This window comes from Lolium rigidum, chromosome 4 (genome assembly GCF_022539505.1).
Source record: "Lolium rigidum isolate FL_2022 chromosome 4, APGP_CSIRO_Lrig_0.1, whole genome shotgun sequence".
Lineage (NCBI taxonomy): Eukaryota > Viridiplantae > Streptophyta > Magnoliopsida > Poales > Poaceae > Lolium > Lolium rigidum.
Genome location: NC_061511.1, coordinates 231,958,449 through 231,971,228, shown reverse-complemented (window position 1 = coordinate 231,971,228; position 12,780 = coordinate 231,958,449). Strand labels below are relative to the sequence as shown.

At 43.6% G+C, this 12,780-nt stretch overlaps 1 protein-coding gene, 1 long non-coding RNA gene and 1 other non-coding gene across 4 annotated transcripts; 2 read left to right on the top strand and 1 right to left on the bottom strand.

Annotated features, from left to right (window-relative positions):
- Positions 1-716: 716 nt before the first annotated feature.
- Positions 717-4,767, bottom strand: LOC124707261. Of its 2 annotated transcripts, XR_007004779.1 has the most exons (5): positions 4,332-4,767; positions 3,993-4,246; positions 2,994-3,908; positions 2,748-2,844; positions 717-2,357 (listed from the first exon to the last, which is right to left on the bottom strand). It is a non-coding gene; the product is annotated as an uncharacterized LOC124707261 (long non-coding RNA). The 2 variants fall into 2 exon arrangements; XR_007004778.1 differs by having other exon boundaries at positions 717-2,844.
- Positions 4,768-5,779: 1,012 nt separating this feature from the next.
- On the top strand, positions 5,780-5,852 carry TRNAV-UAC. Its single transcript has one exon. It is a non-coding gene; the product is annotated as a tRNA-Val (tRNA).
- A 5,281-nt stretch (positions 5,853-11,133) lies between these two features.
- On the top strand, positions 11,134-11,549 carry LOC124648412. The gene has a single exon (XM_047188185.1). It carries the CDS (start codon positions 11,134-11,136, stop codon positions 11,368-11,370), a length of 237 nt encoding a protein of 78 aa, XP_047044141.1. The 3' UTR covers positions 11,371-11,549.
- Positions 11,550-12,780: the final 1,231 nt, after the last annotated feature.

Below are 12,780 nucleotides of genomic sequence, written 5' to 3'. Positions count from 1 at the left end.
CAAATAATCATGAAACATGCAAAATAGATGAAATAACATAAGTATTGTGTCCCAATATGAAATATATCAATGAATAACAGCAAATTATGATATAAAATAGTGATGCAAATTGGACGTATCATCGCTGCACCATAATTTGTTGTGATCGCATGTATCGAGAACGCTGAACTTTTAGCATTGGCAACACTCTCTCCTTTCACCGCTTCACGACGTGCCACCATATGTACCAACATGCAACCAGTATAGTTTCCTTTAGACCTAATAATCCAACAACAGAAGATTGTTTTGATGGGCTAATAAGAATCTCCTCAAGAATGACCGAGCCTGAACGATCCACACTTCCTTTGCTCTCATGCAGGTGAACAATAAGTGTTTGATATCCTCACATCCTTGTTTACATATGGGGCACTATATTAGAGCACTTAGACATGATCGGCTCTTAACACGTTACTAGGAGGCATTGGCGCGGCGGCACGCCGCGCCCGTGGCCATTCAGAGTTTGTGGAATGGTGTGAGATAACAGCTATGGAATGAACATAACAAAGAGTAAGTGGAGATAGAATGGAACGCTCGTGCTGTGGTTTCATCTGGTGAGGATCACGGCTAGTAAAATGAATGAACAGGTAAAGGCCGAAAATAGATTATCAACAGTAATATAAATAGATAATGTACAACATAAACTGGCAATGATCGTTACACAGTGGGTTCTTTTGCGATAGATAATTTAACTGATGCTTCTTCATTATATATCAGAGGATCCATGTCCATCAGAAAATGTCTAATGCTAGCTAGAGCTTGACTACAACAACAGAATATAGATGACGGCAGCGATCACTTTACTGGCAAACAAAAGCAGATCATACTGGTCCCGCATTGCGGCCTACAATTCTATCTTGAGTGCTTTTTGGGTACTTGTGCATTTTCTAGGCAGACTACCAAGTGAAGGCAGGTACTGCGTGGAGAGAAACCTGAAGATTCAGAGATGCGGCGCTGCTAGTGCCCAAAGTTATCTGTATTCTGCTGCAGGCGGTCGGTCTGAAGCTCCATAGTACGCCGCATCGCCATCCTCCTCGTCAGATGAGGGGATGATGATAATCTCCCTTGTTGGTCCCGAAGTGGCAGGGTGGCTTCGAGCGAGGACTTGTAGGGCCTTGGCATTGGTGATTATTCTTGATTCCAGATCAACATGTTGTGCCTCTGTATCTGATACATCAAACTTGTCTTGGAAGCTATAAGTTGTCAAGTGTGAGTACTGAGCTCACTGTCCATGGAAAATTAAAATCAATTATTGGTACATTGAAAAGTTAATGAGAAAAATATGCAGTAAACATATAGAGAGAAAAAATGTCCTAGCTTCGATCTTCGGATTTCAAAGGAAAACATAGTGTTTTTAATGTAAAGCAACCATGCTTACACTTCAATGTATAGCTAAGATTGACCATTGGACCCTCAAAATAAAGCTTTGTGAACTATTTTCTTAAATGGTTGTGATAACACACTACTACTCATGGAGACCTCGATTATCACGTACTGGATCATTTATTATACAATGGTTACCTTATCTCAGACATATTGAATTAGTGAAATGAAAACTATGTATACCATGAAAAGACTTCAGTAGGCTAATTTGGACTTGATCTATTTGTCACAAATAGGGTAATATATATAATGACAAAAATCTACATAAGACATGTTACAACGATAGCTACAATAAATGTATGAACACATCATTTTACTTCAGAATGAGTGTAAACTAATTAGTGAGAGCACAATTGATAAATTCTAAATTAACAGGCGAATGAAATCATGACATGCTTGCTAGCAAACAGAGAAATTCAAATGTAGAAATATCTAAATACAACTAAATGGATAAATACTCATCCCTAATGTGGGGTTTTGTTTTTTCAATCACAAAGTTATTGTCATATCAGGTTGGTTTAAATGGACTATGACATAGATCCGAATTTCTGAAACAACAAAAATTGAACCAAGATAAACAACAAAAATATCAAACAGATATATCAGTCCTTGACATAAGATGTTGCTGCTCAGAGCAAAAGAAGACTTCAGTGAAACTGACTAAGTAGGAAGTATCCCTGGCAACTGTACCTCCAAACATCCATATCCATAGAATAATTAACACCAAATACTCCTCGGCATGGTCAACAGATGGCACAAAAAAGGGTCAACAGTAGAGCAAATAAAAATGGCTGGTGTGGAATCACCGGAACAGGAATTCGCCTAGCTCTCGATGTACCGCCTACACAAAGGCGAAGAACGTGAAGCGATGCGTTGGCGGTGACCACTGGCAGGCCGTTTACTCATGGCAGCAGCAGGAGAATCCATCAGCACTTGCACTTCAGGGGGGCAAAGATTAGAGCAAATCATCAACAATGCTTGTCGCTAAAGTAGTAGCTAATAAATTAGAAAAAATCATTGTTAACGTTTTCTAGCTGCTAGAACTTCTGCTCATAATAAATATATATTGGAGTTACTCAATACAAAACACCATACATTCTTCCAATTATATTGTTGCGCGGACAGTAGAAAAGAATGATGAGTCGTACATTACAATATACATGGTGATAACTGATAATTTAGCATAGGTATTAAATATAAATGTATGAAGAATACATACAAATAAGTTTATATAGTAGTCATACAGATCAGTTAAACAAAAAGAGCACAAAAATATTAAGCAATTCATAGGTGCACATATGGTCTTCTGGAATGGATATGCGGCTTACCTGCTTTCTATAAACAGTGTTTCACTGCCTTGTTAGCATCACTAGCTTTCTAGCCGTACGCGGGATGGCAAATGCCGCCATCTCTGCCCATGACCCCCTGAACGGCAGAAATATGCAAAAGGAAGAATTGGTATGTTTCTGAGATAAATTAATATGATCTTATTCATTGTAAAACTATAACTTGCTCCAAATAAATATGAATTAAAAAGTAATATCACTGCCAAAAAGCTTCAGTTGAAGTGGTACCTGAACCAGCAGGAGTAACAATGAAAGCATAAGAAGCTGATGGTAGACATTACCCTTTCCTTCCGAATGCTGAAACCTCATCCCACGATTATATTATATGTTTAATCATTATATCAGCAAGTCTGAAAGTTCTATTTTCTAAATGTATTTGTACAAAAATTAGTAACCGAGTTTCCAGTAGTGAGTCCTTGTCCAGTCTTTCTTCGACCTTTCATGTGGAAAGTATGAGGGTACATGACAGATAAGATTCCGAGTAATACAGCCTATGTTTAGCCCCTTCTCTGTTTGCATTAATAATACACATGCATACTGAAAAGTAGATTGGATAGCCTGAAAACCAAGAAACCTTCAATCAACTGTAATCAAGAAACTATGAAAGCTTCTATCTCTGAAAATCCTGTCCACTAACATTATTAGTTCAGGCACTTCTCAAGTTAGAGGTTATAGTTTTGTTCTCACATCGACCATAATTGGGAGTACATGGTATTCGTTCAGAATGAAACCAAATTGTATAGGATACGACCAATTTATCAACCTATGACCTCTTTCCAAACACATCATTAATCACCTTGACTTCCATGGCCAACTTTGTTTTAAAATCTATAGATAATGCTACCAAAGAATATCCACAGGTAAGAAACCCACCAATATTTGCATTTAGCATGACAGGGGCTTATTATTATCATGAAACAGGTAGCTTGCTGAAAAATTACTTCTAAGCTTGTTGTGTCTACAAAGATTAAACATAGATCATTGGCATGGAGTGCGAGATACAGAAAAGCAGTCGAGATTTTTGGACAAAAAAATATAAGCGCAAGCACCCCACAGAGGACATCCATGAGTAACACCATACGACATTAATGACTTACCTTGCTCTTCTTGGCTGCGATGTAGGCGCTAACTACCGGCACCAATCTACACGCAAAGTGGAGCAGATCACATCATGCGAACTTGGTAGGAAGAAGAAGATTGACATCAAGAGATTTGTAGTATGCATACTTCATAGCTGACATGGATATCATGATAAGGACTATGTTTGCCTTTCTTGCTCTATGTGTGTCACCAGACCACCAGACCGGACCGATCTGCAAAACAGATGAAAAACAAATCCAGCTAAAACAACCAGGACCTACCACCAACCAAGAAAACAGATGCAGAGGAAGGACTTCAACACCGGGAGCGGACTTCTGCCTACTCCGGTGGCCTTGGCGGCAGATGCAAAAGCCATTTCAGATTAACTTTCACAACTTCATCTGCATACACAGTTTGGTCGAATGAATCAACATGGATAAACGGAGGACTAAACTGGTGACTTATCAAGAAAGAGAGTGCTGGTACCGGGGGACGTGCAGAGGATAGGGCGGCCTCCGAGGGGAGGGTCGTGCTGCTTGCGACGCCAGTGGCCGAGAATAATCCCTCCTCGGGGTCATGGAAGCAGGCACACTCCTCTTCTTCCGAGAAGAGATGGAGTAGAAGAAGAACCACGACCTTCATCTATGTCACCGGCGCAGGAGAATCCCCAACCGGCCACATCGGAGATTTCGACGCGGCGGACGTCCAGGAGGCCTGTTGAGAACAACACGTCGTCGAGGATCCCATCGTGGTCCTGAATTCTGTAGTTCGCCGTTGCCGCCACGAACGGCACCCCCTCACAAGACCGCGAGGACCTTGTTGATAGCTTGATGGGCTTGCTGTCCAGAGAGGAGGAGGGGCGTGGAGGAGAGGAGGGCGACCTGCAGAGAGGAAGGAGGCCCCCAACATGGACGCCGCCAGCCGCCGCCGGCCCCGGCCGGCTTCGCCCCAACCTGGCCGCCGCCAGCCCGCGTGTGCTCCTCCCCAAGGGCCAAAGGTCGCTGCCGCCGCCCCAAGATAATCGTCCCAGGCCCACGTCTTCTCCGTCCCAAGGGCGCCGCCTCCGGCACGCGCCTGCCCCGGCCGGTGGTCGGCATCCCCGGCCCGCGCCTACTCCGCCCCGAGGCCGCCGCATGCCACCCTGAGGTCGCCGTCCCGGCGAGAGCAACACCACACAGCGATGCGGTGGAGACCATGGTCGTCGTCCGACCCATCCAGGAGCTCCCCGCAGCGCCGTCCATGGAGGCCTCACGGTCGGCGGCGGAGATGAGGAGGGCGAGGGGCGGTCGTGCACCAACAGGATAGGGAGGAGAGGCGTTGGGGATTTTCTCTCCCTCACGACTCGGTCAAAGCGGTGGATGGTAGGGTCCACCCAGTAGATCTTTTTGCAGAATGCAGATAAATCCTAACCGGAAGAAGCTAGAGGCAATAAGGATGAATGAGGTCTAGGAACCGGTAACCGGTACCCTATGTACCAAAAAAAAAGGCAGACGAAAAATTACCATGTGGTTACACGGTGAGAAAGAGAAGATGAGGGTTACGTGTCTACAGGTGATTGGAAAAAATTAGCCCGTAAACAGTGTCCAAAACAACCTAAGAGCTTGAATCCATCTAAACTTTATATAGTGTATAATTGTAAGCAAATTGTTGAGATTGCACCGTGGTCTTTGGAAGTCCATGCTTCGTTACAGAATGTTTTTTAATCAGTCCGTGAAGCAAACGTAGCGAGACGGTCGTTCGAGACATGGTAGTACTGGAAACAACAAGTGCGTTTTTCTTTTTCTTTTTTTTTTTTTTTTGCTACAACGGCACGGTAACCGTAAACCGTGGCTAATCGAGTTGACGGTTGTAAATTTCCTTTTAGTTGTGCTCGTACCACAGGAAGGACGTAAAATTAAGGAATAAGTATATTGTATGTTTGGTAATAAGCAGAAGCTGCTGTGGTGTAGTGGTTATCACGTCAGTCTTACACACTGAAGGTCTCCAGTTCGATCCTGGGCAGCAGCATATTTTTGTCTTTTGTCTTTTTTAAAAAAAATGGTATGCAAATAGCCAGTGCCACCACGGCATCTGAAAAATTATCTCTTACTAGATTTAGATGTGCGCCTTGGCGCACGATCCCGTGATATTTGCGCCGATTTTCATGTTATATAACAATGATAAAAGAAATAGGTGAAAAATGTACAGAACGAAGTGGGTAGGATGAGAACGAATAAATTTCATGTGAGATGCTTTAGGTTGCTTGTTATGCTCTCTTTTTCTGATGCTGTAAGACGCCGCAGAGGAGGCTATGTGAGCGAGGCGTATGTAGTCAACCACTGTGGCGTACCTACTATGTGGCTTGTGGTATGAAAATACTTTTTTTTGTTCCATTTATTTGTTAAGTTAATCGATAAACAGAACAAAAGACAGCCTGTGTGTCCCGGAGGCATTTCAATTTGGAGTTTTCCTTTTATGTGTGCCCGTGTCATTTCTAATCTCAGAGAGACCTAGTGGAACTTAGAGAGATAACGCCCGACAGTATGGGTCAACTCAACGGAGCCGTGATGATCTTATGTCATCCATCTTCTCTTGGTTCTTGCATTCTCACAAGTCACAATGTACCACACTGGTCCCCTTTTCTTCTACAGATCCTTGGCCTAGATGCTATTTAAATCGGTGGAGCTTTCCTCCTGTCGATCTGGTGAGACACCAAAATTGGCTATTAAGACAACGGAAAAAAGGGGCAGTCGGGCCGGGGGAGGAGGGGAGAGGGGGTGGCTCATGGGTGCACCTGCAGAGCAAGAGGTCGGGACCACCAAAGATGGTCAAGTCGTCCGAAGAACGCCAAGGGAGAAGCGCATAGACGAAGGGAAGAACATGAGCAAGCAGAGTAGGGTGGAGTTGATGGCAGGCACAGCTGGTTGGAGTCTGCACCTCATTGACAACTATCCACATTGCTACGCACACAAGGTAATTTCACTTACCAATCATAACCATATAACTGTAAAGATAATTACTAAAGAAGTATGGCATAGAAGCTTGTTTAAGAAAATCCTATGCTGCACGACCGAAACTTGAGCACAGTTAGCATTTTGCTTTGAGTATGCCAACTATTTTAGTTTGCGATTTGATGGAAGTAGCTTCAAAAATGGGGGTATTTAACTTCCAAACACATGGGAATTATTATGTTCCAACAATCTTAAATGAGAAGTAAACAAAACCAAAAACCACAGCCATAATTTTTTTGAAGGAAACACACAGCCATCAAATTGTTGTTCTTGAGATGGAGAACTATTCGCTCACATTCAATTGTAGTTAACAATATTAAATCCATGCTGATTAAATAGCACACGTCAAAGTAAGAACTGAAAAGAAAATTAGTAAAAGGGCAACAGGAACCTACGTCAGGATAGCCGAAGTACAAAAGTTATTAATGAGAAAGCTTTGCACAAACAACATAAGAGCTGATTACAATTTCACTTACAGAATATGCTGCAAACGGAAGCATATTAGAATCTAGAAATACATCAAGAATTCGGCATCTACAGTCCATATCCATTAAGAGCTGGGTTCAATCTGTAAGATGCAATGGCAATGTTTTGATGCATAGAGAAGCTGGTATTACTTCAATAGAGAAATGTTGGACAACTTTGTCAGCAAGAAGAGAAAGCATATACTCTCTGACAGGAATACAACACAAAATTACAAGTTCAGTCTGCAAAGTAGACATGTTTTATAAAGATGCATATGATTGATTGCATTTGAGATGCATGGTGAAAAGAACACCTTGAACAGTTGCTCACAAGCGAGATAAATTGCTATGTTTCATGTAGAGTAAATAAACCAAAAAGTAGACTTGAGTGTCACAATTGCTATACAAAACTGTACCATCAAATAACTCAATATAGAACACTTATATATCTGATGTCATAACCAAGTGTTTGAGTAGATATGAAACTGTGACATAAATATTAATAGCTGGGTACTGCCGGGGCAATTGATTTGTTCAACGCTAGGCTAAATACTGCAAAAAAGACTTAAAGTGTTACAATTTGTATCTGGGGGTAGTATTAGCAGGCTGCAATTTATAGTTTTATTAGCCAAGTTGGAGAACAATAAAAAAATGATGAGTAAATAGCTCGATATCTTTCATTTATTAAGTACCAGCAGTCCAAATTTTGAAAAGCATGTGAAAACAAGAAAGAATGAATGAATGAAAGAGAAGTCAGTAGAAACTTGTATGAACAAACATAAAGAAGGAACCATTTTCCACCATCATACTTTGATAATATGTATATAAGTCACTACATTATTCCAATATGTAATCTTAAAGGCAACATGGCAGCATGTTCATCGAGAAATGTAGCATGGCAACGAAAAAACAGGAAATTTTGTAACTACCTCAATTCAAAGATCCCTGTGTGATAAGAAAATATCACTACACAAGCTTTACCATCCTTATTCTTGAAAATGGCTGATTTGTTTTGTGTATATGCATGTTGCTTCCCTGATGGGAAGAGAACATCAGACAATAAACTTTAGAAGTTTAAAATGTTTAAAAGGTATTTCAAACATACGTATGCACCTGAATCAAAAAGACATCCAGAAGATAATATTTAGCTAATTAATAGCACCTGGTAATTACAAGCTTCAAATAAATAGTGAAAATTCAGAGATAAGGAAAATATACCTCATCATTTTGATAAATTTGCTGGATCACACAGGGAATTTGATGCCACAAAGGCAACATGACAGTCGAATCCTCTCTCATGATTAACATCATGAATTGAAAGTAAATTACGGTTAAGGAAGATGAAATGAACCACATACCCATTAGAAGAAGGTTTACAAATTCCTGGTGAGACTCTCCACCAATGAATGAGCAGGCCCTATTTTATGGTTGTCTTGTATGCGTTAACCAAAGGAAGCAAAATTGGCATATACTCCAAAAAAAACAACAACAATGAGAGAGATACCTAGCAAGATACCTAGCAGCCAAGCATGCACATGGCAAGATAATCCTCAGCATCCTCTCCGGTGATGCATCACCGTTCCACTTTCTCTTTTCAAGTGATGCCAAGGAGAGGCGGTCACTGCACAAGCGTCGGTCAGATTTGCGACGCGCTGTCGTGGGTCTCCTCTTCCACCTCTCAACAGTTTTTCGCGGTTCTCACCGGCAGCGACAGATAAATCAGAGCACAGCCCCAACAAATCTCCATAAAACAAAAGGTCGCTGGCCCCATATGCAAACTATTGATAGAAAATCTGAATATAAAGGGGGCATAATAAAAAAAATGAAGAAGAGAGAGAATAAATGTAAAGAAGCTCACATGTGCCAATACGCTTTGGTTTGCTGTCCTAGGACTGAAGGTGCGCCCCATGTAAATTCATGGAACATACACTGAAAGGCAAACAATACTCATATCTATACAGCTCGTCCTTGTGATTGGAAACTGCACACATCAGAGAACAACAAATTCATATAAATTAAATACCCTACACATTATATCTGAGGGAATGCCAATTACAAATGATCACTTGAAGAGTTCTATTATGACTAATTTGCAGAAAATGCAAAATAATTATTGCAGAATCTTCTATCTAGTTAAATCTCCATGTTATTCTATATCTCAAGTTTAGCAAAGCTAAACTCAAATTTGTGGCAGAATTTCCACCATTTTTTTAGGAAAATCAGGCACATAATGGAAAACTAAACATAAGATACCATATGTTCGTAACTGAATTATTTCGGAACTCTCCTCTTCTGCCTTATACAAAATTTTAAGATTTAATCCCTAATTACATGAAATAGTTCAAATGATGTTGAGCCTCATCTTTCACATATTAGTCATTGTAAATGCGTTAATGTATACAAATTATTTTTCCCCTTTGGACTCTCCGACAACCAAAAAGACATGCAAAGAATATGGATGCTTAGATCGGACAAATCTCAGCCGGTGTCGGAACCGTTCAGCGCAAACGATGGAGCTCCACACCATTGGAAATGACCCCAACGACCTCCTCCTTTTGAGATCTGAAATCGGAACATTTGAAACGAGTCTAGATGAGCACACCAACCGTGGCAAATGAAATTGAATATGCAGATTCACAATCGTTTTGCGATATTGTGACAATGGAACTTCATGAAGCAGGTCTAAACTGCATCCATACCGAGAGTAGTTGTCTGCTCGAATCTCCTATCTGATAAGCCATCGCCATACCATACCTTGAGCCCTAGCACAAAGAGAGGGAGATAGATGGAGAGGAAAAAAAGGGATCGAGCGAGAGAGAGAGAGGAGAGCTCGGACCTGCGCTGCTGCCACATATGACGAAGAGACAGGAGAAGCCCCGATCCGCCGCCGTCCAGCCCCACCGCGCCAGGACGGCCGCCGTCCCCGTGCGCCCGCCCGCCCCTGTGCGTCTCCCTGCCGCCGGCGCTCTCCCGCCCGCCCCAGCCATCTCCGCCGTCCGCCGTTCGCCGCCGCCGGCTGCTCTCCCCGGCCGCCGGTCTTCGCTGCCCCGTCCCGCAGCTTCGTCGAGTTCCGCTGCTTCGAGGCTGGCGCCATTGAACCGTCGTGGAGATGGGGTGATGGGGAAAGGAGCGAGATGAGCGAGGAAGGGGTAGGGCGCGATGGGCGGGTGAGCGGGAAGGGGCAGGGGCGCCATAGTTGGCGGCCGCGGGAGCGACGGCGGCTAGGGTTTCTCCATGGCGCGTGAGGGGATTAGAGGAGGAGGAGGTGCGGGGAGGGGATTGGAGGAGGAGGAGACGCGCCAGGGATTGGTGGAGGAACGGGCCGAGCGGGGCTTTTTTTCGACCCATGGATAAAAAGTGGGTCTGCGGGAGGGCCTCAGCGCCCTGGACGAACGGCCGGCCGAGATCGCGCCACGTCAGCTCGATCGGACGGCCGAAAATCCAAACGACTGTGAGAGCCCCATGGGGGTGCAGCAATCATACCGTGGGATAAGTCAGAGTTCCACAACACTTGCGATTATTTTTACACCCACTAACTCCACCACCAAGAATCCGTCAGGCATATTCTGAAAGCAAGCAGCCGTCACTCTCATCTTCGATCCTTTCTTGTGAATTGCAATTCTTTGAAACAGTTCATCATCCCTGATCGATCCATATGGTGATATGGCTGGCACGTCATGGTACGGTGGAACCATCAGGCGAGGCCAACACTGAAGAGTGAACTTCTGGTAGGCGAACACCGACTGGAGCAGTACAGCGACAGCTTACACTGCGCATCGTCACCTCAAGTCAACCCACTCGCGATCCGAGGGAGAGAGAGAGAGGGCCGCCGGGATGGGAGGCGGCGGGCGGGCGCGGCAGAACGCGATCCGGTCGGCCATCGTGGTGCTGGGCTCCGCCGCCTTCGGCTACCTCTCCTACCGCGTCGGGTTCAAGCCCTACCTCGACCGCGCTCAGGAGGCCATGGACTCCCACCACAACTCCGACGACGCCGCCGAACAGCCTGATCACCCCGGTGGGGATGGCGACCTCCCGCCGTCCAGGGACCCGGCCGTCGTGCTCCGCGACTGAATCGCGTAGCTACGCCCGTACCTTCAGCAGCGGTCCGGCTGGTTGTGGCATTTCGTCGAACGCTTTGTAAGCATGTCGTAACGGAAGCTTCGTGCTGTTTCTGTTGTTGATGGCACCGAAATTTCCATGCTGTGATCTCTATTGTTTTAAACGAGCTTGTTTGCCAAATAAGGCTTAGTTGTTCGCCTAAATTCTCAGTCGGACTCATATACCATGGTTTCAGACGATTGAGCTTGCAGTTATTCCGATTCTGACAGTGGTTTGTTGCAAAGGTACTCGTAAGACCTGTCAACAGAGCATTTTCAGTTTGCAGCAGCATTGTTGGGTTGCTGATTAGTTGGAGTGATCCAAATGAGGACTCTTATCTTGCCACTAATCCCCCTCCCATGCATCCCTGCTGTCAGGAGAAGGCTCGGTTAAGATCAATACCGACGCAACTTTTTCCTAGGAATCCATGTCAAGAGGTACAGGTTTGGTGGTAAGAGATAATCATGGTAATCTAGTTAGGGCTCAGGCGAAATGGTATCCGGACGCAGCAAATGCACGTGTAATGGAAGCCCTAGCAATAAGGGATGGAGCAATTCTAGCCGAAGAGAGGGACTACACACGGGTGGTGATCGAAAGCGAGGCAAAGGAGGTAGTAAACCAATGCAACGGAGATGATCAAAATAGATCAGGGTTGATGGCAATTTGTCAGGAGATTCGAGATATTAAGAGAGCTTTCTCTACCTTTAGCATTAGTTTTATTGGGTGCGAAGCAAATAATGCAGCTCATCTTTGTGCTAAACAAGCTAGTTCGGATAGGAGAAGATGCTTGTGGGTCAATAATAACACAGGTTTTCTCGCAAATACTCTACATAGTGACTATAATCCTGTAATTTAATCAATAAAGCTCCCTGATTTCGCAAAAAAATGCATCCCTGCTGTTGCTATTGGTGCAGTTCAAGTAAGGTCATAGTTCTTCAGGAACTTTAAGATAGTATTATTATAGCTAAACATCGCTTTCTCTGCCATCTACCGTTTACCTAGATCGTTCGAGTACTTATGCAGATACAAACACTGATTCGGCGATACAACTAGTGTTAATTCAAAAGAATTATGTGTGCTTGTACTGTTCTTCTTCCTTTTATACAAAATTACACTACGGTCTCTACCTGATTGTCTGTGTCATTCAAGATACTAATCGGTAACCACGTGTGTTCTAAGGTCTAACTCGAAGATGTTGTTAGTTACCAGCCTGAATGGCGACAACACATGCTAATTGGGTCGCTTGTTTCATCCACTTTATATGGTTCAAAAAAGGTTTTATGCTACTCTGAGCATCCACCAAAAGCTTATTATGCCTTTATTGATGTTTACTACTTCATCCGTCACACAATATAAAATGTATTAACGAAGACTTGTTAAAAC

Bases quoted from the DNA above. Each gene is read 5' to 3' on its own strand.
- LOC124648412 (XM_047188185.1), top strand. From the start codon at position 11,134: ATGGGAGGCGGCGGGCGGGCGCGGCAGAACGCGATCCGGTCGGCCATC.